The sequence below is a fragment of the Lutra lutra genome, chromosome 4 (assembly GCF_902655055.1).
Source record: "Lutra lutra chromosome 4, mLutLut1.2, whole genome shotgun sequence".
In the NCBI taxonomy this organism is placed as follows: Eukaryota; Metazoa; Chordata; class Mammalia; order Carnivora; family Mustelidae; genus Lutra; species Lutra lutra.
The window spans coordinates 67,571,257-67,595,488 of record NC_062281.1 but is presented as its reverse complement, the minus strand read 5'-3'; the positions used below and the strand labels follow the sequence as shown (position 1 = coordinate 67,595,488).

Below are 24,232 nucleotides of genomic sequence, written 5' to 3'. Positions count from 1 at the left end.
AGCCCTGAGGTCATGACCTGAACCAAAACCAAGAGTCGGATGCTCAACAGACTGAGCCACCCAGGCACCCCTGTTTGTTTTAATATATAAGAAAAAGGTAGTTAGTCTCTAGGAATTTGTGTGCTAAATATATAGACATACTAATGACCAGAGAAATTTTTGCCCAGTTTTTCTCTGAAAAACAAACAAAAACCCCTTGGGCTTTTTAATTAAGTCTTTACTGAATACTTTATACTTATGAGCCTACTTCTGTTCTTTTATATTCTCACAGAAAAATAAATCTTTAAATAGTTTGTCATTTAAATGATATAAAAACAAGATACAAGAAACCATTAGGAGACAGTTTAAGTGCTAAACTGGGTGGTGCTAACTCTAAGTACTCTAAGTATTTTAGGAATTCAGGAAGGAAGATGTCAAGTAGAATGCAAGAGTTGGGAAGACTCAAGGAAGTGAGACTTTAGTTGATCCTTAAGAAAAAGTAAGAGTTAGAAGACAGGAAGGATGGACATTTTAAACAGGAATGAAAAAAGGAGCAAAGACAAAAGTAGAAATGAATATACCTGGAAAACTGAGAAGACTTAGTTGACTGGAACAAAAATTAGAGTCATTGGGATTAGGATTTGGCAAATTTACAATAAGCCATAAAGCTCAGGCAAAAAAAAAAAAAAATTATAGTTGATTCATCAGACTGTAGAGAACAGTTGGACTTTACTAAGCCTGTGAAAGAGCAAAAATGATGTCTCCAAAAGATAAATCTGTCCATTATACGAAACAGATTGGGTGGAGTGTGTCACAGCCTGGGCTCTCCAGGAGGCTAACTGAGATGAGTTTAGAGTGTCATTGTTTACTCAGGAGTGCTCTTCTAGCTCTTCTATTAATACCTGTGGAAGGGAGGAGGAAGCAGGATTGGGCAGAGAAAGGAGTCAAGCTGGGACGCAGGCCCAAGGATAAACCTACACTGAGCTCTGGAGGTAAAGAGATCCACCAGGGATTTCTTTGCTTTGGACAGAAATAGACTTTTTTGGTAGCACTTGCCCCACTTCTACCTCAGTCATTTGATATGGGCTGTCCTGAGGCATTCCCTAAAGAGGCTGACACCTGGAGGCCAATGCTGACAGTACTCCCAGGAGCTGGGAGCAAATCCTTTCCTGAAGGGAGAGACAGCTGGCACATTTCTGCGACTCCATGGGGTGAAAGCTAGAGAGAGCTACTGATATTATTAATAATATTATTATCCAGTTCTGAAGGTCTAGAGGGAACTGTGAAGTATAAGGAGAATAAAGAAGACAGAACATATCAATACAGGACATATCTAGATCCTTTAAAAAGTTGTATTTAAAATATAATATTATGGTTGGGGCGCCTGGGTGGCTCAGTGGGTTAGGCCGCTGCCTTCGGCTCAGGTCATGATCCCAGGTCCTGGGTTCGAGCCCCACATCGGGCTTTCTGCTCAGCAGGGAGCCTGCTTCCTCCTCTCTCTCTGCCTGCCTCTCTGCTTACTTGTGATTTCTCTCTGTCAAATAAATAAATAAAATCTTAAAAAAATAATAATAAAAAATAAAATATAATATTATGGTTAATAGTAACCTTAATATGATTAAATTTTCCTTTTGATTCTGCGTTGAAAAAGCAGAAAACAAACAGGATGGTGAAAAGTCTGAAAATTATGTCACGGATTAAGGATTTAAGGGACTGGGAATCCTCAGGAAAAAAAGGCAAAAAGCTCAGAGAAGACAGTGGTAATCATTATGTTGAGGGCTTGTTCTGTCCTGGAAAGTCCACCTTCAAAGTGGTTAATACAATGCCTCCCACATAGTAGTGTTCAGCTGGAGGGAGGGCAGGTAGCTCTAGGGCCCATGAGAGAAAGTTTTAAGGAAAAAAATTGTCAAAGAATTAAAGCTATTCAAAGGGAAATGAGCTGCTGGGGGAAGCCTCTCCCACTGAAAGGATCTAAGTGAGCCTTTTATTCCACTGGAAGCAAAGACCTGATCCTCATTGACATACATTGCACAGAACATTTCTGCGCTAAGAGGGAGAAAGAGATTATTCTGGCTAAACTTTAACAGTATTTACAAGACTATGATTTTAAATGCTCAGTGACTTTGGGGATAGCCCCAGATATTTAACCAACTTTGATGTAAATAAAATATACAAACTTTGGATATTTGTAATATAGATTTTATAATAAAGTTTGGAAATTTCTTTTTTCTTAAGTTTGAATTTTTCACACTTTTAATTTAGCTGCTGGCTTTTGCGAAGAATTTGAATGTAGAATTCAGTTTGGAGGCAGAAAGAATGATTCATGGCTATTATCTAGCAAGTCGAAGGATCAGAACAGATTCTATAAGTGGATCAAAACTGTCAGCTTCTGCATTAAAATACTTGTAGGTATTCAATCTAAAATTTTAAAACCAGTATTGACTTTTAAATGGCGTGTTTAATTTATTTATGTTGTACTTCTTTCTTTCTTTCTTTGATTGCTAGTTGTTTGGTTTATAATTTACCTTATTTCAAAAGGTTTTAAGGTGATATAACAATTCCTTTTGTTATACGGTTACATCATGTGAATGCCCAATACTTATTTTCATGAAAGTATTTTTTAATTGGAATATCTGTATGGACTGGGTTTAAGTACACTGATTTCAAACGCAAATGATTGTTTTTTAAAATGTGGCTTTTTTATGTTCAGGTACTTTTTAGTTGAGCCTAGAAAAAATTCTTTTTATTTTTATTTTTTTAACTTTTTTATTTATTTATTTGACAGAGAGAGAGAGAGCGCGAGGGAGCACAAGTAGGCAGAGTGGCAGGCAGAGGGAGAGGGAGAAGCAGGCTCTCTGCTGAGCAGGAAGCCCAGTGCGGGGCTCCGGGGCTCCATCCCAGGACCCTGGAATCATGACCTTAGCCAAAAGCAGCTGCTTAACCAACTGAGCCACCCAGGCACTCTGAAAAAATTTGTTTTAAGTACATTGCTCCCTGTACTTTTAAATACTTTAAAAGACTCATCTATTATTGTTCTTAGAGAAGTCATTTTATTTTGTTTTATTTTTTAAAGATTTTATTTATTTATTTGACAGAAATCACAAGAAGGCAGGGAGGCAGGCAGAGAGGAGGAAGCAGGTTCCCTGCTGAGCAGAGAGCCCCGCCTGATGAGCCTCTGAGCCAAAGGCAGAGGCTTTAACCCAGTGAGCCACCCAGGCACCCTAAGAAATCATTTTAAAAAACTAATTTTTATAAAAGTAAAGTATGGACACAGTAAAAGAAAAGTCCGAAATAATGAGTACGGTGTCCAGCTAACTCTACCCATTGCTGTCCCAATCTCTAGAGAGATAATCACTGTTAACAGTTTTTTGTGTTCTTCCAAAAATTATCCATTCAAATACTAGCAGGTACAAACATATGTAATTTAAATATATGATGTATATTAAATACATATATTATTTGAATATGTTACATATTTTAGATGAATATGTTACTTAAACATATTATATGTATAGATGGTTGCTGACTTAAGATGGTCCTATGATTTTTCAGCTTCATAGTTGTGTGTGAAAGTGGTGTGAAATGTACACATTCAATAGAAATCATACTTTGAATTTAGAATTTCTGTCTTTTTCCCAGCTAGCAATATGCAGTAGGATACTCTCTCCTACTGGGCAACGACAGTTGGGCTGCAGTTCTTAGTCTGCTACGAGATTAAAAGGGTAAACAAATGGTACACAAACAACCATTCTATATCCTTACAGCCACTCTTTGGTTCACTTTCAGTGCAGTATTCAGTAAATTATGTGAGATAGTCAACATTTCATTATAAAATTAGCTTTGTTTAGGGGCGCCTGGGTGGCTCAGTGGGTTAGGCCGCTGCCTTTGGCTCGGGTCATGATCTCAGAGTCCTGGGATCGAGCCCCGCATCGGGCTCTCTGCTCAGCAGGGAGCCTGCTTCCTCCTCTCTCTCTGTCTGCCTCTCTGCCTGCTTGTGATCTCTCTGTCAAATAAATAAATAAAATCTTAAAAAAAAAAAATTAGCTTTGTTTAGATGATTTTACCCAATTGTAGGCTAATGTAAGTGTTTTCAGAATGTCTAGGGTAAGCGATGTTTGGTAGGCTAGGTGTATTAAATGCATTTTTGACATGATATTTTTAGTTTACAGTGGGTTTATTGGGATGTAAACCCATTATAAGTTGAGAAAGATCTAAATATAAAAATCTATCTATATGAATAGATATGTAAATATCTATCTCTATATTCATATAGCTCTGTATGAGTACAGAGATAGATATTTTCCTTTTGCCCAAATGGAATCATGAATGATTTACATATTGTATTATAATACTATCAGAACATAAGGAATTACATTATTCTGTACTGTGTTCCAGTGTGGCTGTACCATAATTTAAACAGTCCCCTATTGATAAACCATTATGTCATTTGCTATAAATTAATGTGTAATTTCAAACAAATCATGAAGTAGGACCAGGAGTAGAATAATCCATTAAATAAATAAATAAATATCTTGTTATAACTGCAATATAAAATAAGTGAAGGACTGGCAGGAAATGTCAGATATAGGTCTACAAGAGATAAATATGTTTAATTAACTTTCCTAGCTGTATATTTATCTTCATAGAGCAGAAAAAATTCCTGAAAATAAGAGAAGGTAGACATCAGCTGTCATGTTTTAAAATGGTGAATGGAATTTTGTAATGTTTGCCATTTTCTTTTTTTTTTTTTTTTTTTTTTTTTTTTTAAAGATTTTATTTATTTATTTGACAGACAGAGATCACAAGTAGGCAGAGAGAGAGAGAGGAGGAAGCAGGCTCCCTGCTGAGCAGAGAGCCCGACGCGGGACTCGATCCCAGGACTCTGAGATCATGACCTGAGCCGAAGGCAGCGGCTTAACCCACTGAGCCACCCAGGCGCCCATGTTTGCCATTTTCTGAAGGAATATTTAAAATACTCAAATCAGGGGTGCCTTGCTGGCTTAGTTGGTGAACGATGCAACTCTTGATCTTGGGGTCACGAGTTCAAGCCCCACATTGGGCATGGAGCCTACCTAAAAAAATTATTTTTACTTTAATTAATTAATTTTAAAGGGGTTCCTTTTTTAAAGATTTTATTTATTCACTTGATAGAGAGAGGGAGCACAAGCAGGGGGACAGAAAGAGAGAGAGGGAGAAACAGGCTCCCTGCTGAGCTGGGTGGGAGCCTGACATGGGACTTGATCGCAGGACCTGAAGATCATGACCTGGGCCAAAGGCATACGCCTAAGCATCTGAGCCACCCAGGCGCCTCCAAAAAAATTTTTTTTAAAAAAGAAAATAAAATACTCAAATCAGTACTTAAATACTCAAAATCTTGAAAATCCTATTGTCTCATTTTTTCCCTCTGTAGCAAAAAGATATTTCTTTAAACTCATATAGCCTCAGTTTACATTTGACTATATTGGTACAAAAATAAAGCAGAGTTAAATTCAATGTAATAACTCCACTTCTTCCCATTGTAGAAATAAACACTAGAGTTGGAGATGGGGTTTATGAAATAGCAAAGTAAATGAACTCAGAAGAGTCCTAAACTTTAAATTTTTCTCCTGCTTCTTTAAACAGGTACCTAATAACACCATCCTTGCTTTTCTGGAGTAGAGCTGAATAGTACTCTCTTCTCTTTCCCTGAAGGGTCTTATACATATTCTGTTGTGGTCAACACTTTTAGGAGGAGCTTAGGTGAGGACATCAGGAACATGATAGTCAGATCTGAAAATAAACAACTCTGGAGAGATCTCCATAGACTCAAATGATGATCTTGGTCTAACCAAATATGAATGGATAAGAAAAGGTTGATGTCTTTTTTCTTTTTTTTAAAGCTTTTATTCATTTGACAGACAGAGATCACAAGTAGGCAGAGGGGCAGGCAGAGAGAGAGAGAGGGGAAAGCATACTCCCTGCTGAGCAGAGAATCTGATGCAGGGCTCAATCCCAGGACCCTGAGATCATGACCTGCGCTAAAGGCAGAGGCTTAACCCACTGAGACACCCAGGCGCCCCATGGTTGATGTCTTAATATGAAAAAGACTTGAGATTTCATTCTTGTTATGTTTAATATGGGTAAACAATGTAATATGGCTGTTAATAATACTTTGAATTCAGGTTGTGTAATAGAATATAGTATCTAGAGTAAAAAAAAAATGCTAGTTCTGCCTCACCTCTGCATTGCTGGTTAAATCACACCTGTAGTACTATACTGAAAAAGAATATTAGCCAAATCTGGTCATGAGGAAAGTAGCCAGAATAGTGAAGGGCCTGAAAATTACATCTTACAACACAGTAAAAGAGCTAGGAATATTTTATCTTAGAGAAAAGAAAACATAGGGCAAATAGGAAAGTTGTCTTTGAATATTTGAAGAGCTGTCATATTTAAGAAGTATTAGGTTTGTTTTATAATCGCAGAAAATAAAACTAGGGACCAATGGATAGAAATTTCAGTGAAACCAATTTCAGCTTTAATTTATATAATCTTTGTGGGTGAGTCCCAAAATTTTCAAGTGCTATATTTGAAATTATAATAACTGTGAATTACTATTGTTCCCATTTTATACCTGAGCTTCAAAAAAATTCCAGAAAGTAAATGATATATATGAAGTCACACAGCTAGAAAATTCTAAAGACTTAGCCCATGTTTTCTGATTTCCAAGCTCAGCGATCATCAAATACATTACATATACCTAATGAGAGCTTGAGGGAAATTTTTTAGGTAATCACAGATTAATTTAAAAATAAAAGATAAAGGACTGGATTCCTAGTGAGCCCTAGGAAAAGTTCAGAAGAGACTAGACAATAAGAAGCCTGAGATATTGTAGAGAAAATTGAATTATCTAATAGGAGTCCAACTTTGAGGTCTCTTCCAAAACTAAAATTTCAAGATTCTATGAGGTCTTTAAATAGATGAAGAACTGGAAGAAAACACCAAAGATATCTATAAGAGATATTTAGTTAGGTTAATTTTCCCAACTGTGTATTTATCTGAACAGAACTTGGGGAAAAGGGTGTAGAATAATAAAAATGAAGATAAGTCAGGTTGGAAACCAAGTCTTTGATAACAAGTCAGGATATTTGCTTTTTCTGGAATAGTCTATTGAACTTAGTAGGAAAAACATGCTTTGAAAAGAAACTAAATTTTTTTAAAGTAAAAATAAGCTAATCTTTAAAGTATGGTTTATGTACACATATGTCTTGGTTTGTTCCTGCCAAAATATATATTATCTTTATAATATCAACATATTTTGATTAGCATCTATTTTCTTTTTCAGAGTTTCCCTAGCTGAAGCCCATGCTCGACTGAACTTAAGGAGTAAAGTGCTTAAAGAAGATGCACTGATTGCAGCCCTATTATTTGAAACATCTCTCACACTGAAATATGGTAATCTATTAAATTTGTTAATGGTCACTATAAATAATTATATTTAAATATTCTTAGTCTGTTAAAATAAAATGTTATATGTATTTTAAATATTATTTTAAAGAATAATAAATTTTTATCAGATAAGGCCTGTTTGAATTTGAACACTTACTAATTGTTTATAGGTAGTATCATCTGTTAAGTTGCTTATTGTGTATGATTGCTTGGATATTTGAACTTTTGCAACGCTTTCAGAATTCTGTAAAAACATGCACTTAATACAACACAGGAGGTGATTTTGAATTCATCTTCCTTTTAAAATAGCATGTAACATTTAATTGTCAAGCAGTCCCCCTCAATGGGACATTTAGCACATAGCTAAAGAAAATGTGATCATCTGGCATCACCACCTTTCTGAATTGCTAGCTATACTAACCCTGTGACTATAGCATTTAATTATTTGAAATTAATTTGAGCTTATTATGGTTTTGCTAATAAAAACATTAAAGGGCTCTTAGGGTAAGAGTAAAGAGAGTTATTCTCACAAAGGTCTTTGTTGAATTGGATGAGACATTAATTTTGATAAAATATAACCATCCTTGAAACCAAACTTTGGTTCCAACCTTAGGAATTAAAGTATGTATTAACATTGGCTTTTCTGTGTATGTATGTTCAGTGCTTAAATTTGCTTTAAATTCAGTTTATATGATAATAACTTTTTGCAGAGATTCCTTAGAACATTAGAACTTTGTTCTATAATTATCTAAATCAAGCATTCTTAACCTGAAATTCATGAATACTTAGAGAGTTCTAGGGGCTCGTGAATCTCTAAATTCTATAAAAATTTTTATGTGTATGTGCTTTATACGTTTTTGCTTAGAGAAATGAATAGTAAGTTTTATGAAGTATATCTTATAGGTCTGTGATCTCCATAAAAAGTTAATTATCATCCTGAATTAATTTTATGTACTAAGAGAGTAAAATATTGGTTCCCAACCAGCCCTAAGTAAGAGGAATGATATAAAAATATTTTTTGGATACAGAAACTAATAGATTGTACTCATGAACTAGATTTAGAAGCTGGGACAGAGGGTAGAGGGAAGAATTAAGGAAATCTCCCAAACTTCTGCCTTGAGCAACTGAGTGAATCATGGTGCCATTTACCAAGTCTAGGAAAAAAGGAGAAGAAGGGTAGGGAGAAAAACCAAATGATAGTTACAAGTTTGAGGCATCCTACATAGGTACCAATAGACATACAAGAATCTGGAGTTTAGATGAGAATTCTAATTTAGAAATTTAATTTGGGAACCATCAGCATAGAGATGGCACTCGTAGCCATGGAATGGATGAAATCACTTGAAATCACCTAGAAAGAGATTATACTAAGAACTCCAAGGACTGCCCTTGAAGAATTTCAATATTTAGAAATGGGGTTGAGTTAGGAGGAACTAACAAAGGACACTGAGAAGTAGCAGCTAAAATATAGAAAGAAGTGTAGTTATAGAAGATTAGATTTGGCAATCTAGGGGGTAGAGTGTCTGTGATCAGAGCTACTTCAGTGGAGTGGGATTTGGGTGGGATACACACAGACAATTTTGAGATGTTTGACTCTAAAGATGAGGAAGAAAAATAGGGTATTATCCAGAGAAGGATGTGTGGTCCAAGAAAGGATAATTTTTTTTTAAAGATTTTATTTATTTATTTATTTATTTATTTGACAGAGAGAGGGGGAGAGAAAGAGCAGCAAAGGGAGAAGGAGAAGCAGACTCCCTGCTGAGCAGGAACCCCGATGTGGGACTCAATCCCAGTACCCCAGGATCATGACCTGAGTCAAAGGCAGATGCTTAACGACTAAGCCACCCAGGTGCCCTAGTTGGTTTTTTTGTTTGTTTGTTTTTTGGGGTTTTTTTTAAGAATAAATAGATCTGGGGCGCCTGGGTGGCTCAGTGGGCTAAAGCCTTTGCCTTCAGCTCAGGTCATGATCTCAGGGTCCTAGAATCAAGTCTTGCATCCGGATCTCTGCTCAATAGGGAGCCTGCTTTCCCCTCTCTCTCTCTCTGCCTGCCTCTCTGCCTGCTTGTGATCCCTGTCAAACAAATAAATAAAATCTTAAAAAAAAAAAAAAGAATAAGTAGATCTTATGATGTGCAATAAATAGGGAGTAAACAAATGACACTACAGAACTGGGGGAAGATCAAGGGAGTAAAATCCTTAAAAAGGTGAGAGAGGATGGGATCCACAGCACATGTGAAAGAATTGGCCTCTAATAGAAAAGACAGTTCATTTGATAGGAGGAAGACAAATGGATACAGAATTAGTTCTGTAGATTTGGTCATATACTCTACACAAGGTCATCAGCTAAAACAAAATGTTTGAGGAGAGAAGAATGGAATATAATAGTCATGTTGTGGGGGACAGTTGTGCTAGACAAACCCAGCAGGGTTGTCTGGCAGTGCAAGTTCCCATCCAGCTGACGTTTCTGTGGTTCATTTAAAGTGAAACCAAGAAATGCCAATTAGGTGATTTTCTGCCTAGCAGCCCAAGTGTAAGCATAAAGCAAATGTGCTCGTGCAGAGTTGAGGTTTTAATATTTGAGTGTGACAGAGTATTGTAGAGGGGCAAAGAAGTTGGGGGACTGGCTTGGCAGAGATTCTTCCTTTAAAAAAGAAGGAAGTGAGGGACACGTTGGCTCAGTTGGCTAAGGTGCTGCCTTCAGCTCAGGTCATGATCCCAGGGTCCTGAGATTGAGTCCTGCGTTGGGCTCCTTGCTCTGCAGGGAGCCTGCTTCTCTCTCTCTGCCTCTGCCTGCCACTCTACCTGCTTGTGCTCTCTCTGATAAACAAATAAATAAAATATTTTAAAAAAATTTTTTTAAATAAATAAATAAATAAGAGGAGTGAATTGAAGAAAGCTGATTAGAGGCCTTGGAGATAAAAGACCTGGAAGCTGGAAGTATAAAAGGTAGTGCAGGGAAGCGGGACATCTGAACTAATGGTTTTGAAGTAAGTTTTTGGTGATCAGTTTCCTGTGACCTTCCTATGCATAGTGGAGGTAGAAGGGAAAAGGTCAAGACTGGGAGGTCTGAAGTTAAAGAAATAATTCACATGGAAATCATGGAAAGGCAAGCATTAGGGAAGAGAGGAGATTATGAGCCTTGTGCTGAGAACTGGTTGATGACTTTACCATGGAAGAGAAAGGGTAATAAAGCCAGGTGGCACTAGACATTAGAGGAAAGAAAGAGAAAAGCAGGGTTGAGAATGATCTGGTCTTGCTACAGAGGGGCAGCAAGTTGGGCACTGTCTCTGTCTTGTGATAGTAAGGTATGAGGTGTTTTGAGAAAAAGCAGCTTCATCTGAGACAGCCACGGGGAAGAAAGCAGTGTCTCAAGGGACAGCAAAGATTCAGGTAATATAAAGGAAGTAGTAAAGGGAACAGTCACAGAAGTCTGAGGCTACAGAAATCTGAGGCTATATAATTGTTAATTGATGACAGAAGGCTCTAGGAAAAGTGACACTCTCTGCTTGGCTACCCACTCTACATCTGGCCACAGTGTGACTATTCACTGTTCCATGTTCATTCAATGAATCAATAATGAAACAGAATTTAAGAGCTTAATTCCTACAGTAACAGCCAGTTCTTTTTTTCTTTTAAATTGTGGTAAAAAATATCTAACATTTACTATCTTAACCATTTTTAAGTATACAGTTCAGTGGTATTAAGTACATTCACACTGTTGATACCATCCTTCTCTATAACCTTTTCATTTACCCTAACTGAAACTCTGTATCCAATAAACAATAACTCCCCAATCTCCCCCTCCACCAGGCCCTGGCAACCACCATTCTTCCTATTTTTATAAATTTGACTTCTCTATGTACCTCATATAAGTGGAATCATGTGTTTGTCCTATTTTGTCCTGCTTGCTTCACTTAGTGTAATGTCCTCAAGGTTTATCCATGTTGTAGCATGCATTAGAATTTCTTTCTTGTTCAAGATTGAATATTCTAGTGTATGTGTATATGTATGTATGTATATACACACACACACGCATTTTCTTTATCCATTCATTCAACAATGGACCTTAGATTGCTTTTACCTTTGGCTATTGTGAATAATGCTATTAACCTGAGTATACACTTACCTCTTTGAGACCTTGGTTTCAAATCTTTTGGGTATATACCCATAAATGAAATCACTGGATCATATAGTAATTTTTTGGATAAAACACCATACTGTTTTCCATAGGGTTGTACATTTTACATTCCCACCAACAGTGCACAAGGACTTTGCCAACATTTCATTTGCTTTTCTTCACAAACTTATTTGCTTTTTTTTTTTTTTTTTTTTGTGTAGTGGCCATCCTTATGGGTGTGAGGCAGTATCTCAGCATTTTCCTAAAGTGATGTTGACCATCTTTTCATGTTGCTTATTGGCTAATTGTATATCTTTTTTGGAAGAATGTCTGTTTCTCTTTTGCCCATTTCTGAATTGGGTTGTTTTATTCTTGTTGAGTTGTAGATCCCCTATTAGATATGATTCTCAAATATTTTCTCCTATTCCATGGGTTGCCTTTTCACTCTGTTGATTATAATGTTTGATGCACAAGTTTTTTATTTTGAAGTAGTCTGATTTACCAGTTTCTTCTTGTTCCCTGTGCTTGTAATGTTGTATTCAGGAAATCACTGCCAAATCCATTGTCAAGAAGCATTTCCCCAATTTTTTGTTTTTTTAGTTCTTATGTTTTAGTCTGCTATAAGGTAAGGGACCAACTTCATTCTTTTTTATGTGGATATTGTTTTCCCAGTACCATTTGTTGGAAACTGTCCTTTCCCCATTGGTCTTGGCCCATATAAAAAATCATCTAACCATATATTTGAGGGGTTATTTTCAGGCTTTATATTCTATTCCATAGGCTGATGTCTGCCTTTATGTCAATGGTTTTAAATAACTGAAAAACATACAATGATGTCTTTATCCTCAGTCATCCATTTAATCCATTTAACCTTTATCAAAGTGTTTCCATACCTTCTAATACCTTCTCTCCCTACTTCTTCCACCTCCTCACATCGCTACTCAGGTTCAAAACTGTAATGACTACATCAACAAATAACAAATTTCTGTAGTTTCTGAACTTTAAAATGTAATCAACGTTATTTCTTCTTGGCACTGGTAAGTTTGTGCATGTACTGAAACTATCTCATGAGTCTCAAAAACAGGTCGGCTTTAAATGATTATTGAAATATTCTATTAAATAGGTCAGAACTTAGTTTTAAAACATACTATTTTGTTGAAAAACATTTAGCATTTGAAGAAATTCTCATTAACACTTTTTTTTCCTTCTTTACTTAGGGGCCGCTGTATTTTGTGTTGCTCCAAATGCAGTATTTCCATTTGAATTGTATAATGAAGAGTATTTAGAGCAAAGGGACATCTATCTGACTCAGTGCCAACAGCAGCTCCAACAGTTTATTACCACATATGGACCTGGGACAGCTCTTTTCACTAGCGATGAATAGCCAATCTGAGGATATTTTCTTCATATTTAAGCAGTATAAAAGTGTGATTTTGAAGTAATGCTTCAGGTAATACTATGTATAATAATACATTAGAATGCTATCCTAAATGTATGAAATATGGTCTCAATATGAAAAACTTACAAACCAAGCAATGTTAAAAAAATCACTTTTATGTAGTTCCCTCTATTTGTCACAAGATGGCAACAACACTGTAAATGAAAATATTTACCGGGCACCTGGGTGGCTCAGTGGGTTAAGCCTCTGCCTTCAGCTCAGGTCATGATCTCAGGGTCCTGGGATCGAGGCCCGCATCGGGCTCTCAGCTCAGCGGTGAGCCTGCTTCCTCCTCTCTCTGCCTGCCTCTGCCTACATGTAATCTCTCTCTCTCTTTCTGTCAAATGAATAAATAAAATATTAAAAAAAAAAAATATTTACCTACAAGTCATTTTAAACCATTTTTCATGCACCTGTGAACTGGACAAGAGCAATTTCTATAAATAGAAGCCTCAAATTTAAGATTTCATACTGTATTATATACTGTTATGTCCATTATATCATTTTGGAAGCCCTAATTATAGAATAAGGGAAAGCTTGGATATTCCCCATTTTTTAAGCCAGGTTAAATGAAAAAGTAATTTAAATCAAAGGGCAAGAATTGGCTCTTTAAACCTAATTGGTTACAGGAAAGGTACCAAAAGGCAAAGAAACCAATCTGCAAACCCTTTGTTTTTGGAGGGAAAAGATCTACTCTGAAAGGTGGGGCAGGGGTGGATTGGGGAGAGTAAGACCGAGAAAATATGCTTAACTTGTAAAATCCCCAAATCCTTCTCATTTTTCAAAGCTTAAGAGAAATTATAAAATAAAATTTAAAAATACATATAAAATAAATAAATCTTACTGAAAGGAAAATGTCATTACAAAATTGCCAAAATTTCACCCAGATACTACCATGCTGATTCTTTAGAAACTGGTACCTCATGGAGCTTTTTAACCATAAAGATGGGACAGGTTTTTCTATGGACCTTTGACAAATCATTCAAAAATAGTGAATATACACTAGTCACAGATACTCCTGTTTAGAAAAAGCTAGTTTTCAAAAACAATTTACATATTGAAGTTCTGTAATTCTAGTTAAGACCTTATTTTGTGGCATCTTTTTTGCTATACAGGTTTTGTACTGTTTGACTTGCCATATTGAAATTGTAACTTGGATAAAGGCAGGTCATTATATACTGTGGGACTCAAGAGGGGAAAAGCAAGATTTACCTAAACCTCCAGTTAGGAATTGTTTTAGAATTTTTTTGGAAACTTCTATTTACTTATTTGAGAACAAGCATAAAAGGGGCGTGAGAGGGAGAAGCAGACTCCCCGCTTAGTAGAGAGCCCAATGTGGGACTCAATCTCAAGACCCTGAAATCATGATCTGAGCCAAAGGCAAACACTTAACCGACTGAGCCACCCAGGCAGTCCCTATTTTTAGAATTCTTGTAAATCCTCAAGTACTGGACAGACTGGACAGTCGTCCAATCACTATTTTCTGTAATGTAACATTATTTGTTTTAGTAATGGATCAGAATTATTTTTTTCAGAGCAATTTTTTTTTTTAAATTTTATTATTGAGATTTACTCATGAGCGAGAATGAGGGAGGGGGAGCAGAGGGAGAGGAGAGCCTAAGCATACTCCATGCTCAGTGCAGAGCCTGATGCTGGGTTTTATCTCACAACCTGAGAAGAAACCAAGAGTCAGATGCCCAACTAACTGCACTACCTACCCCAGGGTTACTTTTTTATTCAAAGGTAAAAACAATAAGATTTAAATTTTAAACAAATTCCACAGGTCATAAGGCGATTCCAAAATACTTGTTTTTTAGGTATAATAGCAGGTTCTGGAGGAAACCTTATGGTTATCTAGTTTGCTGAAATCCCCTAAGGCAAGAAAGGGCAGGAGAACTGGAGGTACTAGAATGTCTCCCTGGGTGACTGCCTTCTCAAAGGGAATCATCCACAAATGAGCTAGTTATTGACAAGAACACAGTATCCTTAAAGGATGTTAAAAACAAGTCTGACTAGTGATTATGAAAATGGAGCAGTTTAGAGATATTTAAAAAGTAACAGGCATTACTGACCAGTAATTACAAGTACTCAAAGAGTATTTTTTCTACATCATTTATTGTGAGGTGATCAATGTTAAATAAAATATTAATTTTATTATCTGTTTCATGTCTTCTTGACCAATTCTTCATTTCTCCTTTCAACTGCATGTCTCTACAAAAAAAAAAAAATCAGAAACCAATAGTGAAAATCATTCCATAAATCAAGAATCAAAAAGAAACCATACATCTGACATACACAATTTTTTTTTTTTAAAGATTTTATTTATTTATTTGACAGAGAGAGATCACAAGTAGATGGAGAGGCAGGCAGAGAGAGCGAGAGGGAAGCAGTATCTCTGCCGAGCAGAGAACCCGAAGTGGGACTCGATCCCAGGACCCTGATATCATGACCTGAGCCGAAGGCAGCGGCCTAACCCACTGAGCCACCCAGGCGCCCCATACACAGACAATTTTAACAGGAAATGGCACTAGCCCACTGGAGTTTCAGATACTTTTGAATTATTAAATAGCTGTGATTATTGACAAATCATAATTACTTACTTGAGGCAATGAATTTTAACCATGACAGTTTTGGACTTGAATATTCATCTGCAGCTACCTATACGCTGAAAAGAACATTTCACCCATTTTAATTAAAATTGCATTATATTGTGTAATTCACCTCAACAATATAGGTTACTGGCATCTCAGTCTTAAAATTATTTCTTCAAAGAAACCCTCAGCTGGGTAAACGGCAAAAGTAATTTAAGTCATCATTGTGCCAGCTTTAATTTAAACCTATGTAAAAAATGTATTAAACATTAAAAAGCACACAATTAACACTAAATTTGGTACCTCATTACGTGCAGTTGTGCTCCTAGTGGTTTTATCACAGCCATCCTGTAAGCAGTTTCTGGAAAACATCAGGATGACCTTCATTCATCTTCACCTCATAGGCTCTGCTGCACCTGGAAATTAAAGTATTTTGAGTTCTCATTTGTACTTGCATCCATTTGTTTGGCATCTAATATGTAAAAATGGTCCAATAAGATTTTTTTCCTTCTTATCAGGAACCATAAATGCAGTAATATTTGCAACCTTCCTGACTCCCAACTAACTTAATAAAAACCACGTATTTTTCCATATAGTGGAAAAATTTTCTCTTGTTTAACACACCTCTAATGAGCAAAGTATTTTCTGCTTAATTCTTTTTTTGATAGTCAAAACAGATAAACCCCAAATTTAAAATCTCTATAATGATTTGAGCATTTTAGTATTTTTGACTGTTCGGGCCCTAATAATTCTATAAATGATCTTTCCAAGCTGGAAATGGGTTTATTAGCATGAACAGGAAAAATGGTGGATACATATGATGGTTCTTTACTGTGGTAGTATCGATTTTAAGACATGATGGTCCTAATGAGTACCTGGCCATTGCTTTTCTGTCTCAGAGCTTGACAAGGATGAGATATGAATCAGGTTAAAGGTTAGATATATAAAAACAAGTGTGCAGACCTCCAACCAAAGCATCACAATAGCAAATCTAATATAGTTTTACAGCAGATACATTATGTTGGCATCATTATTGGGAGAGTCTTGTGGAATTAAGTCCCAGGTTGCCTGAAAGCACACTTAGGCAGTGCAAAGGGAATGGCCAGGACCACAGATCATATCCCACAGCACCCCAGGAGGATAAATCATTGAACCAGACAGCTACTGGAAATGATTTATGAAGACAGAGCAAATGCTGGACCTTGCAAAACAATTTATCATTTTCAAGTCTGAAATAATTTCACATAATCAATATTAGGAACACAACCTATTAGTTATGAATAATTCCAACTGGAAAATTTCACTGTAATGAGATTCATGAAAACTACTGACAACTACATGCATAATCCCATCTGTGTAGCCTCTAAGAATGTTTAGAGATAAACGTATCTGGAATGAAACTATCTGTCCCACTCAGCTCAAAAAGCGGAGAGCGACAAAAAAGCCAGATAACAGGCGTCTCAGGATGGAAGGCAGGAGAATGGGACGGGAAAGAAATGAGATGCTATTTTATTGGTAAAATCACAATTAATGGTTTGGTACCCTCTGTATTTATTATGCTTCAGGAATTACCTACATTATCAATATTTTTACCAAACATTAGACTGAAAATTTTTTAAAAATCCCAATATTTATCAATAAAAATTGGATTCAAGCCCCTTAGGCCTCAAAATAATGACTAATACCAAATTTAAACTATTTTGCAGCCATCACAATTGCCTTGTCAGCAACGTATTCGGAGAGGGAACAACAAACCACAGGATTTTACCAAGTCTCGTAGAAGAAGTATTCATTAATACCTTGTTTTTGAATTGGCAGTATTTTTCCAGTCTCCTAGCGGCTGACCTGGTTTCTTCCCTCTTAGGTCCAGAAATACACATCTCTATACAAACGCAAACATCTAAGGGTAGATAGAGCAGGCATTTATGGCCTGTGGGGCGGGGGCGGGGATCTATACAGAACGTGTTGTTCTCCAACTTCAATACCACGTCTCTGGCCTATCTAGAAAGGAAGACTCACAAATGCGACTACTTAACTGTACTAAATCCCTACCAGAACTGTTCCTAAACTGTTAACAATTTTAAATGCCAATCACAAAGTATAGTTTAATAAAGGTTGTCCTAACTTCCTGGAGCTAATCCCTTCCCGATTTTACAAAATGCTCCCTTACTAGGGGTAAATACGCAGCCCATTTAGCGGACCTTAAAACCGTCTAGGCTGCACACAAGGTTTTGCAGGAGATACAAAAGGGCTCCGGAGAAGGGCCGAGGGGAGCACTAAACCTACCCGCCGTACCCTCTACCCACCTCGGAACGACCTGAATCTGAGAAGACGCTTTATTAATTCTTGAGGTTAGAACAGTTGAAGCCAGGGTTACTAAAAGAGAAGGGTCAGGTTAAGAGTCGCGTCTGGTTACTCAAAAAATGCGACAGAGCCAACGACCGGGAAGTAAGCTCCAGCCGCGTCCACTTAGCCGGGGGTGGGGGGCGGGGGCTGCCTCCCGGGCCGACCTTTCCGCTGAGCTCCGGCAAGGGTCAGAAGCCCTGGGCGCGGGCACCAAAGGTCAGAAGGCCCGAGGCAGGCATGGCTTCCAGCACGGAATCAGGTTCCCGGCAGGGAACAGGAGGAACTAAAACCGCGAGGACTCCCACCTCGAAGAGCCCTGCGACTGGCCCTCAGACGCTGCCACCCGGCCCGCTTGGCCAACGGGGCCTCACACACCCTCATCCTTCGGTGGCCGCGCGGAAAAGAAAGCACAGCTCTTCCGCCGCCCTTTCGGCGCTTCGGGCCCCGCCTCTTCCGGTGTTGGCCCCGCCCCTGTTTGGGGATCGGCTGGGGCGTTCGCCTGGCCCCGGAGCCCCAGCTGAGAGCTGGGGTTGGTAGTCGGTTTTGGGGCCCCAGCATCTGGCCAAACGTGTGGCGGAGCCTAGAGGTTTGGCATCTCCGCCTGCGGTGAAATGCCACAATGTAAGTTCATACTGGGGGGACTTTTGGAACTCTGTAGAGGCTTTCAGGGCTCACGAGGACTTCACGTAGAGCGATTTCACTGAGCATGCAAATGTTTAATCTCCCAGTTTATAATGGGCCGAAGAGAGCGGAAAATGCTCCAGAATGGAAGGGTCTCCCATTCCTAGTACAGTATATTTGCTTAGTCTTCTACTCTCACACGTAGTTCGGTGCGTAAAAAACTGGTGGTATTGGGGGCGCCTGGGTGGCTCAGTGGGTTAAAGCCTCTGCCTTCAGCTCGGGTCATGATCCCAGGGTCCTGGGATCGAGCCCCGCATCGGGCTCTCTGCTCAGCGGGGAGCCTGCTTCCTCCTCTCTCTGACTCTCTGCCTGCTTGTAATCTCTGTCTGTCAAATAAATAAATAAAATCTTTGAAAAAAAAAAAAACTGGTGGTATTGGACATCCCAATTTAGAGTAAGGATCTCTCTCTCTCATTCGCTCCCTGGAAATAAATAAATAAATAAAATCTTTAACAACAACAGCAAAGAAAGAGAATATATTTATCACCCCCAAACATTTTCTCATGCTTCTTTATAATGTCTCTTTCATGCCCTCCAACCCCCTCCTGCAAAACCCATCCCCAAACAACCACTGACTTTCTTTCTCTCACTATACATCAGTTCGCATTTTTCTATAATTTGCTTAAATGCAATCGTATACTATGTACTCTATTTTTAGAGGAGGGGGAGGGGCAGAGAGACGGAGAGGGGAATTTTAATAAAAATTTATTTTAATTAATTATTTGAGAGTGAGGAAGAGCTGGGGGAAAGGGGCAGATAGAGAGGGAGAGAGAGAATCTCAAGCAGTTTCCCTGTGGATCATGGAGCCCAAGGTGGGGGGGCGGGGCCCGCTGGATCCCATAACCTGGAGATCATGACCTGAGCCGAAAGGGAGAGTCAGATGCTTAACTGATTAAGACGCCCAGGTGCCCCTACATGTACTCTTTTTTTGTTGGCTTCTTTCATTTAGCATAATTATTTTGAAACTCATCCATGCCATTGTATGTAACAACACTTAATTCCCTTTTTAGTGCTGAATAATTTTCCCGTATTTGGATATACCGCTATTTGTTTATCCATAGACCCATTGATGGACATTTGGATGTTTCAGTGTTTGGCTATTACAAATAAAGCTGCTATGAATATTCATATAGACTTTGTATGGACATGTGCTTTTATTTCTCTTGGGAAATAGCTAGGAATAGAAATACCTAGGAGTAGAAATACCTAGAAGCTGCATTTTGTGATAGGTGTGTGTTTAATGTTGTAAGAAAAATGTAGTATTTCTCACTCCCATCAGCAGTGCTTGAGAGTTCTGGTTGTTTCACATGCTTGTCAACACTTGATTTTTACTTTAGACATCCAAATAGGTATCTAGTGATATTTCACTGTGCTTTTAATTTGCCTTTCCCTGAAGAATATTGAGCATCTTTTAAAATGCTTATTTGCGACCTGATATCATTTGCAAGTATTTTCTCCCAGTCTATAACTTGTTTTCGTCATTCTTTTAATAGTGTCATTCAAAGAGAAGTTTCATTTTGATGAAAAACTTTATTATTATTTTTTAAAATATTTTATTCATTTATTTGACAGAGATACAGCGAGAGAGGGAGCACAAGCAGGGGGAGAGGCAGAGGGAGAGAGAGAAGCAGAGTCTCCACTGAGCAGGGAGCCCCATGCAGGGCTTGGTCCCAGGACCCCGGGATCACGACCTGAGCCGAATGCACATTCTTAACGACTGAGCCACCCAGCAGCCCCTTAATTTTTTTCTTATAGGGATTTGGCTTTGGCTGTTATGTCTAAGAAACTTTACCTAAGTCAAACTTCTGGAAAGTCCTCTTCCCCTTCCCCCAACCAGAGACGAGCTCAGTTATTCCTCATGAGAATAAATATGCCCTTCTCAGGACACAGATCACTCTACCAGGCTCATCAAATGACTGTTCCTATCCAAGATTCAGAGCTATGTCTATATAAATTATTTCATGAATTTTGACCCAGTAAGCCCCCTTGACTCTTGATTTTGGCTCAAGTCATGATCTCAGGGTTGTGAGATTGAATCCTGTGGTGGGCTCTGTGCTTAGCAGGGCATCTGCCTGAGATTATCTCCTTTTGCCCCTCCCCCTACAGGTTCTCTCTCTCAAATAAATAATCTTAAAAAAAAAAAAACAACTTATCCAATCCAGACTTTTAAAAACCTCATAAATATTCTGCTGCTGTTGCCCTCCCCTTTCTAAGATGCTATCAAGACTGTCAAGGCAGTAGTCTCCCTTACTTCTCTTATCCCTCCCTCCTTACAAGTTTTTGTGATAAGCAATGAACTTGACTTTGTTCTTTTTTTTTTTTTTCAAGATTTTATTTATTCATTTGACAGAGAGAGAGCACAAGCAGGGGAGCAGCAGGCAGAGGGAGAAGCCAGCTCCCCACTGAGCAGGGAGCCTGATGTGGGGCTCGATCCCAGGACACTGGGATCATGATCTGAGCCAAAGGCAGTCGCTTAACCAACTGAGCCACCTAGGGGCCCGACTTGACTTTGTTCTACCAACAGTTTATTTTGGCAGTCTTTTCAAAGAGTCAGCAGTCATAGCAGTCAAAAATAAATACACAGAAAGAAAAGGAAAAGAAAAGAAAGGAAAGGAAATAAAAGATGTCTCCAAAAGCATTGGTAGACTAATAGAGTATCCATCTACATCCACATTGTGTCATTGTGTGTGTGTGTGTGTGTGTGTGTGTGTGTGTGTGTGTGTGTTTTAAAGAACCTAAACATCCAGAGACTGGTAAAATAAATTACAATACATCCAAACAGTGGAATGGAAATCCTACTTTTGTCTGGCAAATTTACTTACCCCCTTTTCCAGACTTTTTCAGCCCATTTCTCCCCAGTGTCCTCTTTCCCCTCCCCCCCATTCTTAGGAGGAAACTTATTAGGTAAGTCAGAACCCTTTAAGAGACCACAAAGAGAAACCACAAAGTAATTGAAACAGGAAAATTTAACATAAAGAATTAACTGTAGGGACGCCTGGCTGGCTCAGTCGGAAGAGTGTTTGATTCTTGATCTCATGGTCATGAGTTTGAGCCCATGTTGCATGTGGAGGTTACTTAAATGAGTAAATAACTAAAAACTTAAAAAAAAAAGAATTATCTGTTAAGGGATTATAGGGATTATCTATTAAGAGAAAAAGAAAATTTTAAAGAATGTGGAAATAACATATTGAAGCTGCTACTCTCTGAGCTGAGACAGCCTAGCAAGGAACAGATTTGGTGTTCCAAGCCCACTCCAGACTTTGCGGCTAAGTGAATGGTAGAGAAGTAAGGTGCCCTCTGGATGGCTGCGGAAAGCTACCCACAGGAAGGTGCTATGTGGTGCTGGCCACAGTGCCCTGTAAGAACCTGTTGAAAGGAGCAAACCAGAAACAGGAAGAGAAGCTCCTCCTGCAATCTCCCTTCAGTACCCATTGCTGACAAACCTTATCATTATGTGTTTGGCGAAAGGGAAATGTTTATATGGGTCAGGTCCACTAACACAGAGTAGTAATATGGGGTAGATCTGAAGATGAAAGCAAATTGGTAACGGAACATTTTTTCTTCTCCATTGAACAAAGAGAAGCCAGCAGCTGGGAAATCCCCATCCAATGGGCACCCCTCTATGCATTAGTGCCCACTTTCTCCATCTGTGTTGTTGCTCCCCAATGTGTCCCAGCTTCTTGGTTATCTCCTCCTCAAGGATGCTCCTTCAAGTATCTTCTCTCTTCTGTGTCATCTCTCTCTCTTTTACCAAAGGACTATTCCAGCAGCATATAAACATGTTCCAGTTTCTTTATACTGTTTATTAATTTTTGGTTGCCTCATATCTGTTCCTACTTCTTTTGATAAAAGCACGTACTGGTATTGCCGCAATTTACATTTCTACCTCATCTCACCTCCAAACTAACACATGTTTTCCTACTTCACCGTCTCCCACACTGAGGGTGGGAGCAGGTAATGAACCTAGACCTGACTTTTGACCTTTCATTTTCTTCTCTCTCTCTTTTTAAAAAATTTTATTTATTTATTAGAGAGAGAGATCACAAGTTTGCAGAGAGGCAGGCAGAGAGAGATGGGGAAGTAGGCTCCCTGCATGCAATGATGTGGGGCTCAATCCCATCCAGCCACCCAGGTGCACTTTGTTCTCTTTTTCTATTGAAGCCTTTATATATGTTCTTCCTTTCTAATGGAAACTTAGTTTAAGTCATTTCTTGAGATTACTTTTCCTCAGCAAAACTTAAAGTTTATTCCTTTAAACTTTGCTCTTAATAGTAAAGGGATTTCAGGGATTTAGAATTCCCCTTTCCCTTTCAAGTCTATCACCTTCAAAGGGACTTAAGAAAGTTAATGTAGAGGGATGTCTGGATGGCTCAGTTAGTTAAGCATCTGCCTTCGGCTCAGGTCATAATCCTGGGGTCCCGGGGTCCTGGGATTGAGCCCTACATAGGGCTCCTTGCTCAGCAGAGAGCCTGCTTCTCTCTCTCCCTCTGCTGCACCCCTCTTTGTATTCTCTCTCTCTGTCAAATAAATAAAATCTTAAGAAAAAAAGTCAGTGTAGAGACAGGGTTGCCAGATGACCTTGATTAATGTGAATAACTTGGGGTACCTGGATGGCACAGTCGGTTAAGCCCTTGATCTCAGCTTCGATCTTGATCTCAGGGTTGTTGAGTTCAAGCCACATGTTGGACTCCACACACAAAAAATAATGCGAATAAATTCCCATTATGCTTAAAAAATAGCCACTTGCATATATGGTCAATTGATTTTTGACAAAGATGCTAACACCATTCAGTCAGTGGGGAAAAGACAATCTTTTCAACAAATGATACGAGAAAACAGTATCTACATGCAAAAGAATTAAGTTCTTAAATTAACTCAAAATATATCAAAGACCTAAGTATAAGAGCTAAAACTATAAAACTCTTTGAAGAAAACAGGGGAATAGTTTCATCAGTTTGGATTTGGGAATAATTTCTTGCATATGACACCAAAAACATAAACAACAAAAGGACAGATAGATAAGTTGGACTTCACCAAAATAAAAAACTTTTCTGCATTAAAAGACATTGTCATAAGAATGAAAAGATAATTCACAGAATGGAAAAAAAATGGTTGCAAAGCACATATCTGATAAGGGGTAGATATTCAGAATATATGGAGAACTCCTAAACTCAACAGTGAAAAAACCAAGCAACTCAGTGCAAAAATGGACAAAGGACATTAATAGACATTTCTCCAAAGAAAATATACAAGCTGCCAATAATCACATGAAAAAGATGCTCAATCTAGCTATTCAGAAAATGCAAATCAAAGCTGTAATGAGATATTCACACCCATTAGGATGGCTAATACAAAACAACAGAGGCACCTGGGTGGCTCAGATGGTTAAGCATATGCCTTCAGCTCAGGTCATGATCCCAAGGTCATGGGATCCCTCACTGGGGGGGATTGGAGTCCCTCACTGGGCACCCTGCTCAGCAGGAATCCTGCTTCTCCCTCTCCCACTCCTCCTGATTGTGCTTTCTCTCTCTCTGTCAAATAAATAAAATTAAAAACAAAAACAAAATAACAAACATTGGTAAGAATATGGGGAAATTGGAACCCTTGTATCATTCCTGGTGCATTGCTCCTGAGAATGTAAAATAGTGCAGCCAC

The 24,232-nt window shown here is 38.3% G+C and overlaps 2 protein-coding genes, 1 long non-coding RNA gene and 1 other non-coding gene across 4 annotated transcripts in view; 2 read left to right on the top strand and 2 right to left on the bottom strand.

Moving 5' to 3' along the window:
• The window catches only part of MCMDC2 (minichromosome maintenance domain containing 2), a 33,324-nt gene extending 20,196 nt beyond the window's left edge, over nt 1-13,128 (top strand). Inside the window, 3 exon segments of the mRNA XM_047728720.1 lie at nt 2,242-2,384; nt 7,301-7,410; nt 12,739-13,128. Of these exon segments, the coding sequence (XP_047584676.1) occupies nt 2,242-2,384; nt 7,301-7,410; nt 12,739-12,905 (420 nt within the window). The 3' untranslated portion in view covers nt 12,906-13,128.
• A 1,623-nt stretch (nt 13,129-14,751) lies between these two features.
• On the bottom strand, nt 14,752-18,352 carry LOC125097569 (uncharacterized). The gene is made up of 4 exons (XR_007126555.1): nt 18,202-18,352; nt 15,854-15,966; nt 15,560-15,624; nt 14,752-15,170 (listed from the first exon to the last, which is right to left on the bottom strand). It is a non-coding gene; the product is annotated as an uncharacterized LOC125097569 (long non-coding RNA).
• On the bottom strand, nt 15,697-15,784 carry LOC125099565 (small nucleolar RNA SNORD87). Its single transcript, XR_007127275.1, has one exon. It is a non-coding gene; the product is annotated as a small nucleolar RNA SNORD87 (small nucleolar RNA).
• Nucleotides 18,353-18,375: 23 nt separating the features above from the next.
• The window catches only part of CSPP1 (centrosome and spindle pole associated protein 1), a 281,804-nt gene continuing 275,947 nt past the window's right edge, over nt 18,376-24,232 (top strand). The window contains exon 1 of the mRNA XM_047725298.1: nt 18,376-18,517. The gene's annotated coding sequence lies outside the window, so the exon portion shown is untranslated. The remainder of the gene's footprint in view (nt 18,518-24,232) is intronic.